Source organism: Athene noctua, chromosome 24, assembly GCF_965140245.1.
Source record: "Athene noctua chromosome 24, bAthNoc1.hap1.1, whole genome shotgun sequence".
Taxonomy (NCBI): Eukaryota; Metazoa; Chordata; class Aves; order Strigiformes; family Strigidae; genus Athene; species Athene noctua.
Window position 1 is genome coordinate 2,842,300 of NC_134060.1, and position 24,061 is coordinate 2,866,360.

The 24,061-nt window shown below is 65.1% G+C and overlaps 1 protein-coding gene across 3 annotated transcripts; it reads left to right on the forward strand.

Annotated features, from left to right (window-relative positions):
* NHSL3 (NHS like 3) lies at positions 1-23,963 on the forward strand. 3 transcript variants are annotated; one of them, XM_074926275.1, is made up of 7 exons: positions 1-193; positions 17,645-17,800; positions 18,028-18,083; positions 19,273-19,390; positions 19,771-19,887; positions 20,009-22,918; positions 23,101-23,963. In XM_074926275.1, the coding sequence occupies exons 1-7, from the start codon at positions 1-3 to the stop codon at positions 23,121-23,123; spliced, it is 3,573 nt and encodes a 1,190-aa protein (XP_074782376.1). In that variant the 3' UTR covers positions 23,124-23,963. The 3 variants fall into 3 exon arrangements, with proteins under 3 accessions (XP_074782376.1, XP_074782377.1, XP_074782378.1); XM_074926276.1 differs by lacking the exon at positions 1-193 and adding an exon at positions 7,497-7,707; XM_074926277.1 differs by lacking the exon at positions 1-193 and adding an exon at positions 15,769-16,159.
* The last annotated feature ends 98 nt before the right edge of the window (positions 23,964-24,061 follow it).

Genomic DNA, 24,061 nt, shown 5'->3' on the forward strand with positions numbered 1-24,061 from the left:
ATGTCCGCCGAGCCTGCACCTGCGGCGGCGGGCGGCGAGCGGGAGCCCGAGCGCGGCGGCCCCGGCTCGGTGGCGGCTCCCCCCCGGCGGAGGAAGGCCCGGGCGGGTTCGCTGCGGCGGGCCCTCAGCTGGCTCCGCGGCCGGCGGCGGCGGAGGAAGGGCGGCAGCCCCCCGGCCGGGGCGGAGGGACGAGGTGAGGGGCGAGGGAGCGGCGGGGGAGCGGCTGTGGAGGTGGGCGAGGAGGGGTCGGGGTGGTGGTCACGGTGGTGGCCAGGGAGGGGTCGGGGTGGTGGGTGAGGAGGGGTCATGGCAGTGGCCAAAGAGGGGTCATAACGGTGGCCAAGAAGGAGTTGAGATGGTGGCCATGGAGGTGGCCAAGCGGGGGTCACAGTGGTGGCTTGAAAGGAGTTGAGGTGGTGGCCGTGGAGGTGGCTGAGGAGGGGTCATGGCAGTGGTCAGGGAGCAGTCATTGGTGGCCGTGGAGGTGGCCAAGGAGAGCTCAAGGTGGTGGCCACCTTGAGGTGGGCAAGGAGGGGTCACAGGGCCGTGGCCAAAGAAGGGACTCGGTGCTGGCTGAGGAGGGGTGGAGGTGCTGAGGTGCTGGCCGTGGAGGTGGCCAAAGAGGGCTCACAGTGGTGGCTGAAAAGGAGCTCGGGTGGTGGCTGTGGAGGTGGCCAAGGAGGGGTCGCCGTGGTGGCCAAGGCAGGGTGGAGGTGCTGGCCGTGGTGGCAGCAGAAGTGGCTGAAGGGGGCTGAAGGAGGCAGTGGCTGTGGTGGTGGTGGCCACAGGGTCTGTGCTGGCCACGGTGGCCGCTGCTGCGGTGGCAGCAGGCCGGATCCGGCAGTCCCTGGTGCAATCTCGCCCCTGCCCCGAGGGCTGGTGCCGGTTCACTGGGTAGGTTCTCTCTGAGCTGAGTCAGAAGGTCACTGGGGCTGAGGGAAACCTGGAGAGACGCCAACCGCTGCCGCCGCCTCCTCCTCCTCCTCCTCCTCCTCCTCCTCCTCCTGGGCAGGGTGTTTGCGTGCTCCAGGTGTGGCCCTTCCTGTCCTAGATATGGCCCTCGCCCCGGCTGGTTTGCAGGGTGCTGCTTCCGTGGCCCAGCCCCATCCCTGCCACCTTGGCCGGGACAATCCCGCAGCTGAAGGTGCTGGGGTGCCCTCTCTTCGCTGCCCCGGGGCCGTGTTATGGGGATCCGTGGGCTCAGCCCGGCCTACCGTGGGCCGGGACCTTCAGCAGAGCGATGGGTGGTGGCGTGTCTGGTCACGCTCGTCTCCTTGGCGCCCTTGTTTTGCAGTAGTAGGTGTCCTGGCGAGGCAGTAGTTGCTGGAGGTATCGCCCCGTGCAGCAAAGTGCTGAGCCTCTCCCACCCCACGCTATCGGGGACACCATCTCTGTCACACCACTGCCCTCCCCAAGGGGCATCTCCGGCGGGGACGTCATCGTGCTTTTGCTGAGGGAGAGGCACCCAAACGCAGCAGGATGCCATCGCCTGGGACTTCTCTTCCTCGATTTGCCCCGAGGAGTGAATTTCCAGGCGCTCAGGACTGCATGCAGGCATGTTTATCTCTTGGAGAAGCACACAGAGCTCTGTGGTGGGAGAGGAGTGGCCGTGGAAAGGCAAAAGGGTCTTGGGAAGTGGCTGAGCCCTCTGCTCAGAGGGTCCATCGGATGCTGCCGGTGCCTCCCAGCCCGCTGTGTGTGGATGCTGCTGCCACGGCCCCAACGCTGAAACCTGAGCAGAAAAAATGAGATGTGCCGGAGCATGTGATGTTCCTCTTTGCTGCACAGAAACGCCCCCAGCAGCTCTGCCAGCCTTTTTTTCTTTTTTTTTTTTTTTTTTCTTACCCCTAAAGTTGTAACATTCACCAGCTAATCCTGGAAATGCAAAGTCACTGCCCATCAGGGTGGCAGCTCGGGCACCTCCAGCCCACTCGCCACGCCGTCCCTCGCAAACACCCGCCCGAAGCCGCCTGCAGCTCGTGACAACCGAGGCTCTGTCACCCCGAGTGCCCGTGGCCTGTGCTGGTGACAGAGGGACTGTGTGGTGCTGGGGGCTGCGGGACCCTTCCCCTCCGGGCTCTGCTTTTGGCCATGCTGGTGGCCCACGGCATCCCGCTTGGCACAGGATGTGTGACGGTCGCAGCGTGACGGAGTCGCCCTCCCTGCGCGCTTCCAGCGTGCAGAGTGTGCCGGGGACACCCCCCCTGCTTAACCACCTCCGGCTGGGCCGCGGCTCCGAGCAGCCTCAGGACACCACCAGGATGTGCTGGGGTCGCCAGCATCCTTCCCCGCGAGATGGGGGATGACGCCTCGCTGTGTGACGGAGCTCGGGATGCCTCGAGCAGCAGTTTGGGCTGAGCTGTGGAAGTGGCAGGAGTGTGTAAGTGGCAGGAGTGTCGGCTCCGGCTGCTTTCCGAGGGCTGCAGAGCTGTGTGCTGGAGCCGGCGGTGTCTCACCCGCAGCTCTGACCTGCCCGGAGGCTGCATCGGCCTCGCCACCGACACCACGAGCCCTCGCGCTGCAGGAGCCAGCCAGGCCCTGCCCCAGCTGGGAATTTTTCCAAACATCAGCTGAGAGCTGTGGGAGGGGGAGAGGGGGGAGCTTCAGCAGGTCCCTGTAGGCTCCGGGTGCCCTCGGCTTTCCCCCTGTGTCTGTGCGGTGCTGGGGGGTGGTTTGGATCAGGCTGGTGACCCGGCAGCTCCCCATCACCCCGCTGTTCCCGTGGGTGGCTTTGGTCATGGAGGGGGGACAGGGCACCTCCGACCATCCCCAGTGCATCATCCCGGCTGGGCGGGAGTGAGGAGGGGGCAGGCAGGGTCTTGGGATGGCTCGGGAGGGAGGGAGGCAGGGAGGCAGGGAGGCTGTCCCAGGGAGACGCGGGTCAGGACTAGTTCCTCAGCCTGGGCATTTGCCCATTCATGACCTGGCTGTTGGTGAGGTTGAAATCGCTCAGCACTGAAATCATGGGAGCAGGAGGATGAAAGCATTTCCACTTTGGATCAAACCCGTGGGTCCGTCTAATCAGAGATCCCATCTCTGGCCGCTCACACAGCGGGGTTGTGTGGAGGAAAGACGGGTCATCCTGCTCATGGGCGAGTTTCAGGCCACCTCTCCAGGGGGGAACGCCAACAACTTTAGGCCGAGCAGGGGCATGGCTCCATCCCAGCTGGAAGCCGAGTCCTTTCCCGTTTCCTGACTGGATACTCTGCCCTGTTTGTGCGAATGGGCCCCGCTGGCTGCACCATCCCCTTTCTGCCACTCTTTGCCGTGAGCTCATTCCTGCTGCGAGCTGTAAGGCCCCGTCGCGGGGTGTGCGGCGGCTGCCAGGGTGCTGCCAGCCCCAGGCTGTTTTACCTGTACACAGCCCGGCTGCTCTCAGCACCTCCGTGGCCCCGTCCCTGTGGTATCCGAGCACCTCATGATTCCCAACGTGTTTATTTCCACAATAATCTCTGGAGGCCGAGGAGTGGTTTCCCCTTGGGATGGGAACCGATGTAGGGCGAGCAGCTGGGTCTAATGCAGAGCGAGGAATTGGGGTGCTCGGCCAGCTCCATTTTGCTCCCTGTGGCAGCTTTTTCTTGGTGGAAGCTGGGAGGAAGAAAGCTGAAAGCTGTTTCTTCTGTGAGTGCTGCCTGCGGCTGCCCGGTGAAGGCAGCCTGGTAACCCTCAGCAGCACGATCCTGCTCCTGCTCCCCGGGCTCCCCGAGCACGCCTGGTGGAGTCCTGCTGCCTGCAAGTGCTTTTAGTCCACTTTTTGGCTTCTGCTTTATCCGGGTTTCGCAACATTCTTCTTAATACCCTGATGAAGTAAAGGAATTGATGTTCCAGAAATATTAAATTAGGGTATGCTGCTTTTTTTTTCCCTTTTTGATACCAGCTTAGTCCGGCAGCAACAGATTTCCTGACTGGGGAGGGGGGGGAAACATACACTGTGATGTTAAAAATAAAGCTTTAAATGCGCACAGATGCTTTATAACACCAGCAAGTGCTTGTTGAAAACCGTGCGGGGTGGCTTTGCCGTGTACGTGGTGGGCAGCAAGTGGCAGGGGCTGGGCTGCAGCGGGGACCGTGCCGGTGGGGTGGTGGAGGCGCACGTGGGTCCTGGAGGCAATTTGGGGCTGGGTTGTTCCTGCGTGTTGCTCTGATAATAACTGAGATGTGAAATCTCCCCAGACACTTGATTTCTTCCATCCTCTGTGGCTGCGTGGCACATGGTTTGGTGTAAACACAGGCTTTGTGTTTTAGTCCTGAGCTTCTCAACTCAAAGGAGGGAGGAGAGGTGTGGGCACCGCTGCCCCCGCACCTCCCGCTCCCCGGGATTGTTTCTGTGCGTGTGTGGGAATGAATTTGTTAATCTGCGAAAGGCAAAGAGTGACACTTCAGAAAATGTGAGCAGCAGGAATCCCCTGGCTGGCCTGAACTGGCAACGGTGAGCGGCTCTGCAAACAAAGAGAGGTGTGTCTGCAACCACAGCTATTCCACCTGGAGACAACTGGAAGAATTACTCTGGCGAATAACGTTCCATAAGATCCGATAAAACTATTTCACCGGAGTCATATTTCCCTTTAGAAGGAAGGTCTTATTTCATAAGACAATATCATCATTGACTTTGACTCCGGCAGCGATGGGAACATAAGCCGTTGGAAGGTGAAGAGCTGGGCAACGATGAAGTGAAAAAGCATTTTCCTGCCAAGCAGGAGCCAGAGCCCTGGGCTGGTCCCCGTGGCTCCCGCCGTGCACGGATAAAAAATACCTCAGCTGGAGCAGGGAGCTGAGCTCCCTCTGCTTCTGGAGCTGGAGCTGTCATCGACAGAGCCGGCCTGGACTCCAGCTTGAGCAGGAAATCATCTGAAACCCTTCTGGTTATGTATTTCTGTTAATGATTGGGGATCTCAAGTGGGGTTTTTGCGTTACCTTTGCCTCGCTGAGCTTTACTTCCCCATGAAGGGAACAAGGGCTGAATTCCTTTCTCATTCAGGCAGCTCGGCTCCTGCTCCGTGTTTGCTCGGGGATGGAATCAGGTTTAGAAAACGCCAGAAGGGACGACGGATCCTTCACCCGTGCCAGCACAGAGGGGTCCCTGCCGCCCTGCGCCTGGGCTGGCCGGTCTGACCGAGGGAGCGTGTGACTTTGGGATGATCAGATGTGCTTGGAGCAGTCACGCCGTGATGACAAGATCTGTATCTCATGAGCAGCTTCCCCCCACCTCCTAGCTCTTTGCTATTATCAGAGTCCCCTCAAGGAATAAAACCGGAGGTTTCTGGCCTGGAAAGTGCTGGAGTTGGCATCTCTTGCCCTCCCCCCTGTTCCCCATTCTCTCTGGCTGCCCCACAGCTGGGTTTTGGAGTGTGCCCGCTGTGGGCATGCCAGCGAAGCTGCAGGTGCTCCCCCTCCTCTGCCTTTCCAAGCAGATTTCTGGGTGCAGGGATTTAAACCCAGGTCTGGGATGAAGGATGAGAGCAGCCTGCTGGCCGTGCAGCCTGTCCACATGGGCTTTGGAAGGGTTTGTGTCCCAGGGTCTGCGGGGATGCTGGAGCTGCCCGTGCTGCTCTCAGCCCCCCCAGCTACAGCAGGGATGGAAACGTGGAACTCCAGAGGAGCTGGCGCTGGGTTGCCACGTGGCTGTGAGTTACCCCATCGGCCCCTTGCTATTTATGGCACACGTGGGCTTAGCTGGGTTGCTGGGGCTCGGTTCCCTCTCGGGGCCCCCTCGGCACCCCCTCGACTGTGGCTTCCTGGGGCTGGGGGCGGTGAAGCTTCGGTGCCGGCAGTGGCCACGTTTGGTAGGCAGGTGCTGGCACAGAGGGCGTCTGTTTTGGGAGCAGAGGGGGAAGTGTCTCGCTGTATCTAGGGCAGTGTTGCAGGCTCCAGCCTCTCTTTTTCTTGCAGGGAGAGAAATAAAAATGCTTCACTGGGAAAACTGCTGTGTGTGGTGGCGGAGGAGCCCCCCAGGTCACTGGGGAGGGGGACTGAGCAGGTGCGGGGTCCATGCACCCTGTTTTGGAGCTGTGGTGAGGGGATGTACACCCCAGGGAGGCCGGGGAGGTGCTGGGCAGCTGGAGGAAGCCCTGTCTGGGGCTGGAGATGCCCCTGACCAACCCAATTCCTGCAGCCCGGCGAAAAAATCAACTCCCCCAGCCACTGGGCAGAGACCTCTGCTCCGTTGCACTTGTGACCATGACCTTGCTTAATCCCTGCTGCCCTGAGATGGAAAGGTTGTGCCTTGAACTGGGTGCAGCCAGTAATGGGAAACGGAGTAGATTTCCCCTGGATCCCCTATTCTCCTAACAGCTCCCACTGGAAATGGGGCAGCAAATGCCCGGGGATGCTGGTACAGCTGCCCCGGTGCCAGGCACCGTCCGTGGCACAAGACAGTCTCTGCCCTGCTGACCGTGCCTTCTGGGCGGCAAACCCAGGCGGTGAGAAACCGAACCATCGCTATTTCCATTGCGGAGAAGTCTAAAGATTAATTTATTGGCAATCACCTTGGGAGGTCAGGACAAAGCTGCCTGTTGATTTTAAACTTTTTTTTTTGCATCACCTTCCCTGTTTTGTGCCTTTCCCACAGAGCCCTCCTTCCTATTTATCGCAGTCTTTGGTGAATCACCTAAGGAACATAAACACTGCTAGCAGGAATTGCCCACCGCCTGGCTGGCTGACCCCTCCCTGCCCTCGCAGCATTTAATGTTCTAATTAAAAATCAGGAGGGAAAGCTGGGCTTCGGAGGGGGCAGGCTGGCGTCTGCGTTTCACAACGGGCAGGGCTTGTCCGTGCGGCGTGGGCAGCTGCCCTTCCCCTTGCAGCAGGAGCAGGGTTGGGAGAGGGGAGAAGCTGGGGTGCACCCGTGGGGGGGGGGCCCTGGGAAGGAGGTGCCGGCGGTGTGAGCCGATATGGATGCACATGTCCTCGTGGCTTGCTTGGCTGTGACTTGTCCCTGAGACAGGAATAACCGTGGAGAGGGTGGCAGGGGGTTAACATCCACCTACGGGCATGTGGGTGCTCGCCCTGAGGTTGGGCAACAGCTGGACCCAGCCCTCATCCTCGGGCGCTTCGCTCCGGCTTTGCAAGCCCTGTTCTAGCCTCGGCCCTGCCAGGCGTGGCTGGGGTGTCCCCACGGCGCTGGGACCCCCAAAACCCAGGAGGGGGGGTGGTAGCCTCGTTTGTCAGCGCAGCGCTCGGGGACGGGTGGAAATGGTGGCGGCTCGGTGGAGCGTGGCAAACTCCGGCGGGAGGCGGGAGCGGGGCCGCAGGCGAGCGCTGTGCCCAGCTGTCCTGATGCTTGGGGACGTTTGGGGTCCGGGGGTGTGTGGGGGGGGTCTCCCTTTGCCCTCTTGGCCTGGTTGCGGCACCCACGCGAACCAGCCGAAGGGATGGGGCTTGGGAGGGTGCTGTGGGATCCGACGGGCGATCGCAGCAGGCCCCTCCTCTCTGCCTGTACCATTGGCTCCGGCACAGCCGCCTGCGAGAGCTCAGCTCCGCCGGAGCCGGAGGGATGGGAGCCGGCGGCTGAGAGCCGTCGTCTCCCACGGCCACCCGGGCCACGCCGGAGCCCACTCGGCTCCGCCATGTAGCGCCCCGGCCTCCTCCACCCGGGCGTGGTGGAGGGCGACAGCGGCCTCATGGGCAACGCGCACCGCAAGAAGAGCCCAGCGGGCGTCAAGGCCGGCTCCTCCTGGCCCTTCGGCCGCGCCGGGAAGCCGAGGGCAGGTAGGAGCCATGGGGCTACCTGGGGGAGAGGTCGTGGGGTGTCCTGGTTTGGGGGGGGGTCACGCTAGGGAAGTTGGCTGCTTCTGCTCTCCGCAGCCCGGCGTGGGGCTGGGCAGGACCTGAGCTGCTGTGGCTGGAGGGTTTGCGCTGCCCTGCCCTCCCCGTGCTGGGGGGGTCAGGATCAGGCCCTCTGACCCCATGTGCCTGAGCTGGGGAAATACCTCCGGCTGCACGCAGGGGCTGCGCTGGCGTGCTGGGGAGCAGCCATCGGCTCGCCCGTGCTATCAGGACAGAGACCCTCCGCTGAATTAGTTACTGATTTGTTTTTCTAAGCGGCGTCGCAGCGGTTAGAGCAGGGACCCGGGGCTGCTGGGGTCACCTGCCCCCCCCAAAAAAAAACCTCCGCTCCCATCCCGTGCCTCGGTTTCCCTCGCTGCGCCCCGGGGAGCAGCGGATCTGGGAGTTGTTTGCAAAAAAGCACCGGGCTGCCCCCCCCCCCGCCTCCGTCCTGCGCAGTTGCCCACCTCGCTCTGTGCGTGTCTGTCCGTCCGTCCGTGCAACGATTGTTCCGCTGCTTTATGCTCCGACTCCACAGACGCAGCTGAAAAGCCCAGGAGGCGGCTGGGGGCAGGGGGAGCTCTCTTCTGCGGGGAGGAGGAGCGGGGGAAAGAGTCCCATGCCAGCCTGGACCCACGTATGGAACCGTCAGCCCCACGGGGTGCCTGGTCCCAGCGAGTTCCCTCCGCGGTTCCTGGTCAGAGCGGGGCGATGCAGCGGGGAAGGTCTCTGGCAGTAACACTGTCCCCATCCTGGGGTTGCTGATTTCCCCACTGATGTTAAACTGTCCCCGTGTCCCCTGCCTGGCCTGAGTCCCGGAGGGGACTTAATGGGTGTGTGGGCAGGGGTCTGGGGTTGGTAGGAGCGGGGTTAGTGGGTCCAGGGGGGTGGTAACTGGGTGGTTTTCTCCTGCCAGCCCTGTGGATCCCCGGCTCTGCCATCCCTCCTGCCCTTGGCTGCCCCGTTTCCCTCGGTCTTTACTGACGAGCAGCTGCCCAGGTGCGGGGAGCTGAGCTCTCCGCTGGGTGAGCGGGGTCTGGAGTCAACCCCTCGCAGGCTTGGGGAGTGACCACACCAAGCAAAACTGCCCTGAAGAGGTGGGGGCCAGGATGGGGAGACCCCACAGGCACACAGAGAGAGGGTGCCGACATGTCCTGACCAGCAGCAGCCGCTTGGCACCTGGGGAAACTGAGGCAGGAGTGGTTACACCAGTCACCCATGGCTGCACGGGGATGGCATCTCCTTCAGCGCAGGCTCTCCGGTCTCCTCCCTGCCAAAGTCATTTTCTCATCATGGTCTTCACATGGGAAGGGCTTGATGCTGCCGGCCAGCGGGGCAGGGGACAGGGTGAGCCTCCTCCCTGGGAGAGGTGGTTTGGGGGCATCCCTGGTGCAATCCTCACCATTTCCTTGTGTTGTCCCCGTCCAGACCTCCGTCTGCTCTCCATCCCACTGCCGGGCTTGGGTGCCCATTGCCAGTCCCTGAACCAGGGCCGTGGGACTGCCGGGGGACGTGTCCCACCGCTGCTGCCCTTCCTCGGCATGGCTGGGAGAACCTGGGCTCCATCTCGGATGCCCTGGGACGGGTGTGACGTGGGACCGTGCAAAACAGCCGGGGCAGATCTGGGGCTGGCCTTGGGGCCGAAGGCCGTGGGGTGGAAGGTGCTGAGAAAACATGGGGCGAGTTGTGTTTGTTCTCTGCGGCGGCTCCATGGCAACGGTGCAGTGGCCACAAAGCGAAAGAATTTGCATTGTGTCGCTTCAGCATTTCAGAGGGCGCAGCCGGGATCACCGGCTGGGGGCTGGGTGCGCCGGCACCCGCCGGACAGGCCCCCACGGTCCCGCTTGTCTCACCCCTGCCCTTCACCCAAACCCTGGGTGCTTTTGGATTTTGGGTCAGAGGCTCATTGTATATTGTGGGCAACTGGACCAGTATCCCCCAGTTCCCATCTTTCCATCTCTGTCTTCCTGGGAGCACCGGTTTGGCCCCGCTGTGCTCGCTGCCGGCATGTCAGGCCCGGGTGGGCACCGGCAGATGCTTTGTGCTTCGGCTGTGCGCGGGGCAACGTGGGCACCTGCTGCTTTTTCATCCTGAAGAACCGGAGCTGCGGTCCCCGGGGATGGGGTTGGCCAGGCAGGAGCCTCGGGAGCACGGCTGAGGGCTGCCGGAATCACTCTACCTGCTGCAGGCAGCTGCCTGCAACCTGCTCTCTGCCTCGGCTTCCCCACTCTGCCTCCCCAAACCCGCGCGAGGCCTGGCCTGGCATCCCCTGCCTCTCCTCGCCGGGCTCGTCTGTGGCGGGAGCTGCTGGGGAAGGTCCTTGAACACCAGGGAGACCAAAGCCTCTTATCGCCTCCTTATCGGGGCCCTGCGCCGGGCCCTGCTGAGTCAGGGTGGAGGAACGTGGCGGCCGGCCAAGGCTGCGCCCCGCGGAGTCAGCGGGGATGCGGCTGCCGCCGGCGCGGGGCTCCCTGGGTGCGGGGTTCCCTGGCACCCACATCTGTGCCAGTGGGTGCTGGGGCAGGCTGCGAGGGGAAATGCCCCGTGGGGAGGCAGGTTTGGGGCGAGGGGTGACCCATGGGGCAGCGGACACCCACGCTTGCCCTAGCCTGGGTGGCCAGTGGTGGAGCCCTGCAGTAGCCCCGGCTCTTGCCGTGTAGCTCCGGGGTGGGCTGAGCAGCTCTGGGCGTCTTTCTCCTTCGCAGCAGCTCTTCGTGCCAGACCCACGCTGGGCCGGCTCCGTAAACAGCCAGGGGAGCAGATAAGGGCAGGGGCCCGCCCTGGCCAGGGACGCGCTGAGATTTACAGAGGCGCTTTCTCCGGGCACGGCCGGCCCGGCACGCCGGCCGGCCAGCGTCCCGCTGCCGGCTGCGAGGGCTGAGCCCTTCCCGGTGACCCCTCCTGCTCCGGGAGCAGGGGAGGGGGTGATCTGCGGGTGTCCTGGGCAGGCAGCTGCCTCCAACACTCAGCTCCGACGTGCCAGGCCATGCCCGCTTGGCAGGCACCCCGTCACCAAGAGGCAGGGATGGGACCTGCTGGTTATATCTCCTCACCCCATTTTGGTGGCAGCCCCAGCCCCATCTGATGGCTCCTCTGCCCTCTCCTCCCCTGATCCCACATCGCTGTGTCCGTCTCAGTCCTCGCCGGAGGATCAGCAGCTCCTCGGTGCTGCCTGCCAGCGGTGCCGAGCGAGAGACCTGCGGGCAGGAGCGGGGTTGGGTGCTGCTCGCAGGATGGGGCATCCCTGCACGGAAAAACCTGCAAGGTCTTGTCCCTAATCCGTCTCCTGGCTTTGCTCCTGCTGTGGAGCCGAGTACCTGCTGTGACAGGCACGCCTGCCATTTAGGCAGCACCCTCGGTACCCTGCAAACACGCCGGGCATGACGGCGCGCGCCGTGGGGACGCCGCCAGCGCCGAGCACCGCGGCGGGGAACCGCGCAGGCGCCGCGGCGGCGTGCACGGGGGGCAGAGGAGAGGACACCCGGGGCAGGTGAAGCAGGGCTGTAATAAAGCTGCGGACTTTGGTGTAGGGAGGAGGTGGTGGTGGCCTGTCCCCGACCGTGTGTGTCACCAGCGTTGTCTCCGTGCTCCTGCGTTGCTTTTGAGGCTCTGCCCGCCACCCTCTCCCGCCCCACGCTCCCCATCTGGGCCGTTCCCACCCGGATCCAGCTCCTGGCCGGGGAAGGCTGTTATTTACCTTCAAACCTGTTTGGTGGCTTCTCCGGGGAGGGGACGAGCGCGGGGTGGAGAGGTGGTGGGACTGGGACAGCGGCTCACTGGGCTGGAGCAGGGACAGAGCGAGGCACAATCGGGCATCGGGGTGGTCCTGTCTCCCTCCGCAGTGCTGGGACCCCCGCCCTGGGCTGCTGCCAGACCCTCGCCCAGGGTCTGTGATAACGCAGAGAGCGGGAGACATCGTGTGTCGCTGGCTGTGGGGCACGTGCGGGGCAGCAGCGGGGTGAGGGCCCAGTCGGGTGTCCCACGACAAGGTGTGCTCCTGCCATGAGGGCAGCCGGCCAGGGGACTGCTCCGAGCGGGGTTTCACCCTGCGCTGCCTCCTTTGCTGTGGCCCATTGGCTGGCCGGGGTGATGCAGGGCAGTTTTCTGCACTGTGATTTAGAGGAAGAAAAACGATCCAAGTTTGTTTTCCCATTTGAAATTAATTTTATTTCTGCCTCGGCGTGGGATTGTGTTTGAGAGTCGAGCCAGCAACGCAGTTTGGGTCGTGTTTATTTGCTTTGCAGAGATGTTTTTCCTGGCTGAAGCAGCAGCCTCCAAGTGAGGCCGAGGGCAGGCTGCAGCCCCTGGGCTGGCAGTGGGGGGCTGCGTGGCCAGAGTCACGGTAAATATTATTGTGCTCTTATCCTGCCTGGAGAGAGCACGGTCCTGTGGCGTGTCCCAGGGCACAGATCCTGTGCAGAGACAACAAGGGCGACCTCAGGGACTGAGGGCGACCGGGCTGGTTGCCTCCAGTAGGTCCACAGCCCCCCCGGCCTCCCTCACCAGCTCTAAGTTGGGGTGCAGGGGCAGGGCAGGGCGGCACAGGCAGGTGCCAGGTCCCACCTGGGGCCATGGAGCTGCCCGAGCAGAGCTGATGGGCCCAGGGGAAAGATGGACACGCTGGGGCTCGTAAAGAGACGGCGTCGCTCCCCACGGGGAGATGCCGGCGGGGCTGCCTGCGCCGTCCCTCCGGCCGGGAACCGCCTGCCGGTGCTGCGGTGGGAGAGGCCGATTCGGAGGGAGCAGGGGGGCTGGATGCTGGATGCTCTCACAGCCACGGCAGGGTCCACGTGCTGACTGCTCCGTGGGGTTCTCGGGGCTCTCTGGGGTTCATGGTGCACGCCGCTGGCGTTCTCCATGCTTACGGCATCTGCAGGCAACCGCAGCTTTGCCCCGCTGCAGCACGGGGAGCAGAGCGGTCCCCGAGCCTGGGCGCACGCCTGGATGGTGCTGGCCGGTGCCTGGGAGCAGCGTGGTGGGAGAACATCAACCCCATGGGGCGGGGGGGTCGTCTTGCTGCCTCCTCGCTGCTCTCAGCACCGCCTTGGCTGCCGGGAGCGGGGAGGTGAGGTCTCCATCCCACTGAGCAGGACACACGCAGGCAGGTTCTCCTCCCCTTCCTCCCCTGGGGACCTCGCAGCCCCTTCCCGCCCGCCTGCCAGCTCCCCCCCTCCTCCCCATTTTTCTCCGGTGAGTCAGTGGTGGTGGAAGGGGCGGCCGCGCTGCCTGTTCCCTGCCTCCCGCCGCAGGACCCACCGCCGTGCAGGGAGAAGGCAAGTCGAGGCAGTGCCGTGCAGGCAGAGATAGATGTTTGCAGCCAAGTCTGGCCAAACCTGCTGCGTGCAGGAGGCACAGGCCTGGCGAGGAGGGGGACAGGAGCCAGGATTTTCTCCTCTGGCTCTCCCGGAGTGACGAGCATCATCGTGGCTAAGGCAGTTCCAGGAGGGAGCTGGGCCAGCGCTGTCTCTCACTCGCAGCATCGCTGGTCCAGGGCTGTATGGCCCCGGCCGTGTCCCTTTGGGGTCTCGGCTCTGGTCTGTCCCTTGCGCAGCCCTGCCCAGTCCCACCTCGGTGCCCTCCAGCCCCTCTCTGCCGGCACAGAGCAGAGCAGGCAGAGCTGAAGGCAGGGTGCCTGGCATTCCCTGCCCATTCCTTTCATTTTGCCGGCTTTGGGGATGCTTTGCTCCCTCCGGACCATCTCTGGCACCGGTAGCAGCAGATACCAGCTCCGAGTCAGGGAGAACATCCTTGAGAGAGTGCCCGGCCCTGAGACGCCTCCAGCTGCTTCGGGAGGATCCCACTGCCACGTGTGGATGAGACACGTGTGTCAGATCAGCCCCACTGAGCCTGGAGGGGACGGGGCGATCCAGGGCACGTCGCAAGGAATGCACAAAGGACGGGACGCCAGCTCCGACCGGGCGTGTTGCTACCGGCACTGGCTGCAGCTGCGACGGCTTCCTCAGCCCACCAAGATCTGCAGCCTCCGCCGCAGGATCAGGCCTCTTTCCCTCCTGGCTTCCCCCTCTTTTCACGTCCCCTTTGCAGCAGGTTTCGCCATGTGTTGACAGAGCCGGGGTGAGGCCGTCTGGGCGAGGAGGACGCGGTGGCGAAGGTTGCAGGGAGTGGGAGGAGAAGCGGAGGCGGCTCTTCGCGTGCAGCCGTGCTCGCCAGCGTCAGCCCTTGGCACGAGGCTCCTCCGTGGCCGGGCACTGCCTGGGCGGTGGCCACGGCGTCCTGCCCGGATTATCCTTTGGGTGATTGCAGCCGGCGATGCTGAGCTCCTCCTGCCCCGAGCTGCAGAAGTGTCACACTCAGGAGAGGGACGCGTGTTTCTGTCAGCAAGGGACACTCTCAAGGCCCTTTGGGTGGGCGATGGGCCACGTACGGGGAGGAGAAGCAGGGACAGGCTGTCCACCAGCACCTGGGAATGTCCTCTCAGCCCCAGGCAGCAGCTTTCACACGCGGGGCTGAAGGTCAGCTCTGCCTGGGCCTGGCAGCATAGGGGGGATTGTCCCCCTTTGCCCACGGGGGCTCGCAGAGCTCCCGGTACCTTGCAGGGGGGTCCCAGGTGAGGCCCCATCCATGCAGAGCTGGACGTACCATCCTGGAGGGTTGGACCCTCCCCTGCGGAGCCGGGAACGCCGTCACTCTCGGCTGCGTTTGCCCACTGTCGGCCGTGGCTCTCGCTGGGGCTCGTGACGGGCTGCTGGGAGAGGAGAGGGCAGCGTTCAGGGCAGCACGTGGCTGCCCGCTTTGTGCATCCTCAGCCCTTTAATTATGTCCCTTTTCCACTTGTGCTGTGAAAAGAGCTGGGGAGCGTCTGCCTGCAGCCACCGGCACCTTCTGGGTGAGCACGTGGGCAGCGGGGCCGATCCTGCCCGTGCTGCGGGCAGGGTGCTGGGTTATCATAGCAAGGGCTGCAGGGCGCTGCTTGGGTGTGCTGTTATGGACGTGTAGGAGATGCAGGGAAGAAATCCCCCCCGAAGCACAGAGCTGCCCAGCCGGGGACGCAGAGGTGCCCTTTGCAAGGTCAAACTGTCCCTCGGGTGGCGCGTCCAGTGCGTGGGGGCCGTGGGACCTTCGCTCTCTGCTTTGGGTGACTCAGCAGCCAAACCCCTGCCCTGGCAAAACCAACCCTGGCACAGGCAGCGGGGAGCTGGCAGGGCAGGGGAAGGAGGGTTTGACACGTCGGCTGCTGCCTAGCACCAGGACAGCCCTGCCTGCTGGGTGAATACTGGGAGTTCTTCACCTTTTGGGGCAAAACACCTGGAGGTGGGAGGGATGGAGGCACCCGGGGCAAATTCCCCTTCTGGGCAGGGCACTGCCTGCTGGATGACACAGGGCTCCTCGGGAGCACGCAGCACCTCGTGTGGTGGGGACAGGTGGCCGTCGGTGCCACCGTCTGTGCCACTGCCTGACTGCCCGGCATTTCTGCCCCTGCCTTCATGTGCCCCTGTGCCAGCAGCTACTGGTCAGACTGGTTCGAGACCTCGCTCTCCCCCAGTGTGCCGCCAGCTCTTGTGACGGTGACGTAGCCGTGCTGGGTGCCCTGTCCCTAAGGACAAACTCCCTTTGCCCCGTAATGGCTCATGTGTCCCCCCGCCGTGGGCTGAGCCGTGCTGGGAGCGGGGCTCTCCCTGGCAGGGCTGGGGGGGCTGCGGTGGGTGCTGGGTCCCGGGGTGGGGGGCACTGGGGACAGATGAGGAGGGGGAATGCCAGCACCGTTGCCTGTGCTGTGCCATATCCCAAGGGCTGGTGCTCGCCGGAGGAAAAGCCTCCCAGCTCCTCCCAGTTGGCCGCACTATTGTGGAAGCGAGCAACTGGCTTGTAGGGATGCTGTGCTCAGTGGGGAGCTGGCGAGGAGGGTCCTGGGGGGGGGGTGGGGGGGGGTGTCCCAGGGGTTCAAGAGGTGGCAGTTGAGGGAAATCCTGGCCCAGAGCCCGGCAGAACAGATCCCTGCCAGCCGTGCTGTACGTGGGAGGAGGCGGGAGGGCCGGGGGCTGAGCGGGGAGGCCAGAGGAGGGGCCCCCCGCTCTCCTTCTCCCGTGGCCGAGGCGTGCGGTGGCCGCAGCTGGGGCTGTCCCCTCCCGCCGCCGCGCAGCCGTCCCCGGGGTCAGGCTTCTCCCCGCACACGGGCAGCGGTGCCGGAGCCGCTGTGCCTGGCTGAGCATCCTCCCGCCACGCGGATGAGGACGGCGGGAGGCAGCTGGGGGCCGCCGGCATCCGCCTCGCCGGCACACGGCTGGGCGAGAGTCGCCCCGGCACAATAGGCAGAGCCTCCGTGGGGGGCGGCAAAGCCCCCGCTTCTTCGGGGACCAGACCCTCTCTTTGGCCACCATGGTGGTTTTCATGGGCAGGAATCTCTCCTCGCTCCTGGCTTTCTTCAAGAAGAAGGGTGAGTGAGCGGGAGGGAGGGAGCACCGCCTTGTCCTTACGCCACCTCTGTTTGCTGGGACCCCCGGCACCGGGCGCTCGCCCACCGGCCGTGGGCAGGGGAGGGGGGAGCTGCCATCGCAGGGGGAGGGCAGGGAAGGTCACCCCAGCCCTGGCCTTGTCCACCGGGAAGTTAACGGAATAAATCACTGCGCTCCTCTTGCCGGAAGGCGGCTCTGGGTGTGCCGGGGGTGGGTGTTGGGTGAGGGGCTGCCGAAACTGGGGGAGGAAAGGGCTGAGGGGAAGGGGAACGTGATGGTGGGGGGGCTGTGGGTGTCTCGTGACCCCTGCAGGGACTCTGCACAGGGGTCCCCTGGGCCACCACCCGCTCTCCCGGCCTGGCCGTGCCCCCGGTGCCCCTCGCCGTGCCACGGGGCCGGCGGAGGCAGAGCCCGGCGGAGGCAGAGCCCGGCGTGGCGGCATGGCGCGGCAGGGCGGGCCGGCTCCATTGTTCGGGGCCTGCTCCTTTGTGCGCCGGAGCCGGAGTGCGGCCGCCTCGCTGCCTGGCCGGGAGGGGACGAGGGACACGGGGGACACAGGATGGGTGGGTGGCATCGGCGATGCTGAGCAGCAGGTGCCTGTGTCCCCGGGGTGCTGCCGCCAGCCCCGCCGGTTTCCTGTGCTCGCCCTTCCCTTCCTCGTCCTCAAATTGTTTTTTTCTGGACGGAAAGAGTTTGAGGCTTCGCAGCAGGCAGCGACGTGCAGGCAGGGCTGTGCCCGCAGTGCCCTGGCCGGGTGATGCCAGGCACAGCCCCTGACAAGCACCCAGAGGTGGTTGTGGGCACCCCAGGGTGCTGGCCATGGTTTGTGGGGAGGAGGCTGCGAGACGGGGAGTGGAGGTCCCTGTGCCGGCCGTGACATGGCATATGGGGTCTCCAGCACCTGGGAGGCTCAGAGGGGAGGATTTGGATCCTCTGGGGTCTCTGCACCAGTCTGTGCCTCAGTTTCCCTCATCTGTGCGGTTCCCAGCCTGCCTGGGCAGGGGCTGAGTCCCTGCTCTCAGGGTGCTTTGCAAGGCCTGGGGGTGATGTAACCCTCCAAAGAGAAAGTCATCGCCTTTCTATTCTTGTTTAATCCCTCCCTGCTGCCCCTTCTCTGCCCAGCTGCCCACAGCCCTGCTCAACTCGCTGCCTCGTTTGCTCCTAACGAAGGTGCAGGGGAGGAGGGTGGTGCCGTGCCCCAGCTCCGCTCCGGCCAGCGGGGAGAAAACCCCGCGGCTTCGTGCTGGAGCCAGCCTGGCTCCGACATATCGACCGGCCGGGCAGAGCCATGGTTTATGATTTCTCCCACAGCTTTTCCGGCGCCCGGTTCAGAGATGAGCGGGATAACGTCATCCTGGGCTGGCTGTCGTCACCCGGCGCTTCTCCCAGCATCCCGTGGGTGGGGGGAGTGTGGCTGGGTCCCCCCCCACTGCCCCCAGCCGAGCTGAGCCCTCTTGTCTCCGCAGGCGCTGCCAAGGGCGAGGCCGAGAAGCGTCTGAGCGTGCAGTACACGGCGGGCGAGGAATGTCCCGACAACGTCTTCTTCCCCAGCACACGGCCCCCGCACCTGGAGGAGCTTCACAACCAGGCCCAGCAGGGACTGAAGTCCCTGCAGCACCAGGGTAGGTGTCCCCAGCCCCAGGGTGGCCCTGGGGACAGGTCAGAGGGTGCAGCTGGCCAGCCCCGCTGGGTGGGCGGCGCGATGGGGCTGACCGGAGTCCAGCGCTGGGGCTGGCAGCATTGGTTGGGGTGTGCGGGCAGCACTGCCGGACTCGGCAGCCGTTTCTCTGCCTGGCGGCTCCCCCCGGGGCTCCCCTGGAGGGATTTACCTCCTGCTTTCCCTCCGCAGAGAAGCAGAAGCAGACCAAAAGTGCCTGGGACCACGGGGACACCAGCAGCCTCCAGGTGAGCTCTGCTGAGGAGCCAGCTCTGCCCCGCAGCGCTCTCGGGGTGCTCTGCGGGTGAGGGGACACAGGGTGGCCCCTCTGTCCCCTCTGGGTGGTGTTTGGGGGTTGGGGGCAGAGGGGAAACCAGCCAAGGCTGCAGGACCATGGCTGGGGGGGGTTGTGAGCAGGAAGCAGCTGTGTGTCCCTCAGTGTTTTACCCTTTGCCCCATGACAAGTCGCTGTCCCTGCCCTCAGCCTTGGCACGTTCTTCCTTGCCTTGTGGGGCTCTGCTCGGGGACCCCCACCCTGTCTGTGCACCCACTCCTGCCCCACTGCTGTCCCCTGGCAGACCCAAGCGATGTGGGGTGACGGGGTGGCACGACGGGGACCATCAGCCATATCCAGCCCCATGGCCAGGCCCCTCCCTGGCTGCTGACGAGGAGAAACTCCCACTCTCTTGGCCACGTTGGGCTTTGCCGCTTCCCCGGGCTCTGACCCCGCTGCCAGTGCCTCACCGGCCTTGTTTGCTCAAGCCGCTGCGTCCCGCTGGCTCTGGGCACCCTTAACCCCTTGGAAGCGGGAGGCCAGGCAGGCAGAGCCCCTGGCGGGGAGCAGGGCCGGCTCAGGGTGGTGGTGGAGGGGTTGGGTGGTGCCTCACATTGATGTGTCTCATCCCGACCTCCGCCTATGCCAAGAGATGCTTTGGAGGGTTGGGGGCACCGAAAGCTGTGCCTGTCACTGGCCATACCCAGGGCGGGTCCCCAGTGCAGCCACATCGCTGCTTTCGTGTCCCTGTCCCTCCCCAGCTCAGCCCCACGCCCCTGTCCGGGCCGTGGCAGCCCTCCAGCCCTGGGCTCTGGGGCACAGCAGGGCTGGGCGCAGCCATGGGGCCATTTTCAGCTTGGCACGGCGGCGAGGCCGGCGGTTGCCCTGGGTGCTCCTTTGGCAGGCCAGACCTCAGCTCTCCTGCTGTCCGGGGGGCTGCGAGGCCACGCGGGGTCCCTGGGGCTGCTCCCAGCCCTGCTCCTGGTGGGAGGACTCTGGATGCCGGCGTGGCTGACTCAGCCTTTGGCCCTCGGAGAAGCTTTTGTCTCGGCAGCGCTGGGCTGCGGAGTCAGTTTGCGGCGGAGAAGGGGCCTGGCGGGGGCCGGGGTAGCTCCGTCCCCGCAACCCCGGGGTCCGCCTGAGCCCGCTCTCTGCCCACACAGTCCTGCGCATCCTCGGAGGATGACAGTGTGTCCATCCGGAGCCGGGCGGCCTCCTGTGCCACAGACAGCACCTCCGAGGACGCCCTTTCCATCCGCTCTGAGATGATCCAGCGGAAAGGTACCCGGCTGCGGGGTCTGTGGGGCCGGGGGGGGCGAGCCGAGGGGGTGCAAGGGGGGCCTGGTGGGAAAGCTGGGCTCTGCGTTGGCGTGGCCACGAGCCAGTGCAGGGATCTGGGGGCCCTTGGAGAGAAGAGAGCAGCTCTGGCTGAGTCAGAGCGTTGGGGCTGGGCGAGGACGGATGGACGGACAGACACCGTCTCCTCCCTGCTCAGACTGCACAGCTCTTTGGCAGCTGCCGGTGCCCCCCCGGGCTGTGCCGAGCGCCTGAGCCCGGCTTGTCCTGGAGCATCTCCAGCAGTGGGGGGGTGCTGGGGACTCTGGGGACGCCCTGGCCAGGGCCCCCCTCACACCGGCTGGACCCGCTCATATTTCTCACAGGTTCCACCTTTCGCCCGCACGACTCCTTCCCCAAATCCTCAGAGAGGGCTGGCAAGAAGAGGAAGGAGAGGAGGACGACAGTGCTGGGCATCCCCCAGCATGTCCAGAAGGAGCTGGGTAAGCACTGGGGGTAAGGGGGGTGATTTTTAAGGTCAGGCCTCGTTGCCCAGGCTCTGTTTGCCTTGGCTCGGTGTGTCTGCCGTGGGATCACACTGGATTTGTCTTTCCTTGCTCCCAGGTCTCAGGAACAGCCGGGAAGCCAAGGGACACGCCGAGGCTGATGGGCGAGGGCAGGTGGGGCGCGGGGGCAGCCAGGTACCGCAGCCCTTGCTGAACGGCGGGCAGATCTCCGGCGACGCCATCCGCATCCCCACCATCGATGGGAAGCTGCAGCCGCTGGCTGTCCCCGGGGGTGCCCGCGTCTGCCTGGGAGTCCTGGAGGAGGCAGACACGGCCCTGCAGAAACACATCGACCGGGTTTACTACGACGATACATTGTTGGGAAGAAAGACGGCGGCCAAGCTGTCACCCATGGTGAGGCCAAAGTCATTAGCTGTGCCGGGCATGACCACCAACGCCAGCCCCCCGGAGCTGCTGAGCCCCGTCATGTCCATCTCGCCCCAAGGCACCTACATGTCCAAGATCATCCCCAACGCCATCCTGCCGCCCATGGTGGACGTGGTGGCCCTGACGCGGAGCAGCGTGCGGACACTGAGCCGCTGCAGCCTAGTGTCCTCCAGCCCGGCCTCGGTGCGCTCCCTTGCCCGCTTCTCGGAGCGCAGCACCCGCAGCCGTGAGCCTTCCTCCTCCAGCGACAACTGGAGCCACTCGCAGTCCACGGAGACCATCGTCTCCAACAGCTCCACCATCTCCTCCCAGGGCGGCTCCGACCGCCGGCAGCCCGAGGCAGGGCTTCGCGGCGAGGTGGATGCCGTGGCTCGCTCCGACACCGACCAAGTCAGCGTCTACAGCTCCGCCAGCTTCGCCAGCTCCTGCTCCAAGCCTGCTGCTGGCCCCACGCCTGTGGCCCCCGGGCTCCTGGCCGTGGGGAGCAGCAGCGGCCGGGCGTCCCCCGCCTACAGCACGAGCAGCCAGGCGGAGGGCTCGGACACGGGCAGCCTGGCCAGCGAGCGCTCCTCTGCCCGCAGCGTCTCCCTCAGGAAGATGAAGAAGCCCCCGGCTCCCCCTCGCAGGACCTATTCACTGCACCAGAAGGCTGAGGGGGAGCCCAAGGTGCTGGGGCTGCCCCCCAAGCCTGACCGGCGGGCCCAGCGGGACAGCAGCGTGTCCTGGACCCCGCACCCCGAGCCCTTCAGCCCCACGGCCGAGGATGAGGTCTTCTCCCCGTCGTCGCTGAGCGAGACCAGCAGCCTCCGCTCCGAGAGCCTGGCTGGCACCAGCTCCCCCGAGGCCTTGCGGGGCAGCCCTGGGGTGATGGTGGTGCTGAGGGAGCCTCAGGCTCAGCCCAAGTGGAGCTGCCCGGATGGGTCTGACCGCACCATGTCCCCCTCCAGCGGCTACTCCAGCCAGAGCGGGACACCCACGCTGCCTGCCAAGGGGCTGGGACCCCCATCTGTGTCCCCAGGCAGGGCTCAGCCCCAGAAACCGGACCGGGTCTGCTCCCTGCAGTCGCCTGCGCTCTCCGTGTCCTCCTCCCTCACCTCCATCTCCTCCTCGGCCTCAGACCCTGTCCCCCCCGAGACGCTGCCCTCCCGCTTGGACCGGTTCATCATCCCGCCACACCCCAAGGTGCCCGCTCCCTTCTCCCCGCCACCCACCAAGCCCCAGCAACCCCCGGCCCCTGCCGGCCCCCTCCTCCCCTTGCCAGACCCACCGGCGCCCAGCACTGCCTGCCAGCAGCCCTCGGCCAAGCCCAGCGGCAAATCTCCACCGCCATCGCCACCGCCTGCCTACCACCCGCCTCCCCCGCCCGCGAAGAAGGCAGAGGGGAGCCCCCAGGCCACCAGCGAGGCCCCCGCCGACGCCGCCTGGCCCCCACCACCCCCGCCAGCTCCCGAGGAGCACGACTTGTCCATGGCGGACTTTCCCCCTCCGGATGAAGCCTATTTCTCCAGCCTGCCCGATGCCGCGCCAGCTCTGGCGACCGGGCAGAAAGCAGCACCGAGCCCGGGGGCTGCATCTTCCTCCTTCTCGGCCACCGTCTCCTCGCGCAGCCAGCAGCAGGGTCCGCCGGCCGGGGCACCGCAGCCGCCTTCCCCCGCTGAGCCCCCTCCCGAGGCCGCCGTGCCGCCGCCACCGCCGCCGCTCCCCCCGCCCTCGGCTCCCACTCTGCCGCCCCACATCAGCCTTAAGAAGGCGGCCAACGGTCCCCGGGCAGACGCCAAGAAGGAGCCGGTGTCGCGGAGCAAGAGCGGCCCCGTGCCCAAGGAGGACGCCAGCTTGCCCATCGTCACGCCCTCGCTGCTGCAGATGGTGCGGCTGCGCTCCGTGAGCGTGGAGCCGCCCGCCGGGGCCGGTGCCGGTGCCGAGGAGCGTCCGGCACCCCAGAAGCCCATCCGGCGGTCCCTGTCCACGCGGCAGCCCCCTCCTGCCAAAGATGCGGTGCCTTCGAACCAGCTCCACCACGCCGTGCACCTCAAGGCCGCTGCTTTGGCCTCCGGTGAGGCTGTGGAGAAGCCGCCGGGCAGCGGAGCGGCTCTGCCCGGCCCCGAGGGGCCCCCCGGAGATGGCCAGCTCTCCCCCAGGCACAAGTCACCGGCCTCCACCGCCAGCTTCATCTTCGCCAAGAGCTCCAGGAAGCTGGTGATCGAGACGTCCTCGTCCTCCGAGGCACAGGCTGACCTGAAGAGAAACTTGGTGGCCGAGCTGATGAATTTCTCGGGGCAGCGCTCCGCGGCCCAGGCTGCCACCCAGCAGGGCCCCGGCAAGGCACAAATTCACCGAAAACCCAGCAAGATCCCCCCTCCGGTAGCCAAGAAGCCTTCGCTTGGCCCGGGGCCGGTTCCTTCCCCCCTGAGCCCAAAGGCAGTGGGGACAGAGGCACTGGGCACCCCCGTGGCGGACGGGAAGGCCAAGGCGGTGCCGGCAGACGAGAGCAGGACTAAGAGCGAGCCGGCGGGGACGGCGGCCTCGGGGACGGAGGGCAGGAGCACCGCGGAGCCACCGGCTCAGAGCCTCCCTGCACAAGGTACGTGGGACAGGGGACGATGCCACTGCACGTGCTGGGGCTCCGGAGCTGTGTGTTCCTGAGCTGTAGGTGCCCGGCGCAGCGTGTGGGCCGTGGCAGGGATGGGGTGGGAGAGCCCGGCAGCGGGGCAGGGCCCTGGGAAGCTCAGGGTGGCTGATGGGCTCTTCCCTCCTGCCTTGCAGATGGACGGGGAGAGATGGCCTGAAGGATGAAGCTGCAGGACTGGTGCCCCCACGGACAGGAATCCAAATCTCTCAGGGACCTGGGCAGGTCAACGGACGAGTGTGGAACTGGCAACTAACTTAATACAGGAAGCAAACAGCCTTAGCCTCCACGGCCTTGATGATATTTATGCAAAAATGGTGTTGGTTTCACTTTCCTAAGTACTACAGCTTTATTTTGCCTTTTTTTTTTTTTTTTTTTTTTTTTTTTTAAACTGGACTCGAGGTCTGTGCCCAGAGCCAGCACCTCCTCCCTGCCGGGCTGCTGCTTGGTTTGGGCGTGTGGAGCAGAGCAGCCCCGCCGAGAGGAGAGCGGGGACTGAAGACGCTGGAGCCGCTCTGCTCCCGGCCAGCCGGGCCCGCGGGGAATCCAAGCACTTTGGACAAAGGAAGGGGAAGGCTTCAGCCACGGCAGCGCCCAGGGGGACACGGGCAGGAGCTGCAGGACGGGGAGGGACCAGGGAAAGGCAGGACGGGGGCTCTGGGCCAGCACCGAGCTCTGCCCACGGCAGCGCCAGCTCTGGGTACTTGCCCACTGCCCGGCCCAGCTAGCCCACAGCCGTGCTGGCTGCAGGGTGGAGGGAGAGCCTGGCTGCCCCTTGAGCTGGTCTTCAGGCCCTGAGCTCTGGGGTAGAGCCTCGATTTCTACTTCTGTAAACTCGGGTCACATTTTGATTTCTTTGATTGTAAAAAAAAAAACAAAACCAAACCAACCAACAAAAACAAACCAAACCAAACCAAAAAACCCCAAACCAAACCAAACGCAACCAACCCTCTGCCACTGAGTAGCTGCTCAGAGCTCTGTACCTGGCTGGTAAAAATGATGACCGAAGTTTGCTGGCTCCTGTGCTTCCTGGCTTGTAGCCACGGCCTTGCCCCGGGTGGCATCAGCCCTGCCCGGCGGTGGCGAGCTGTGGGGCAG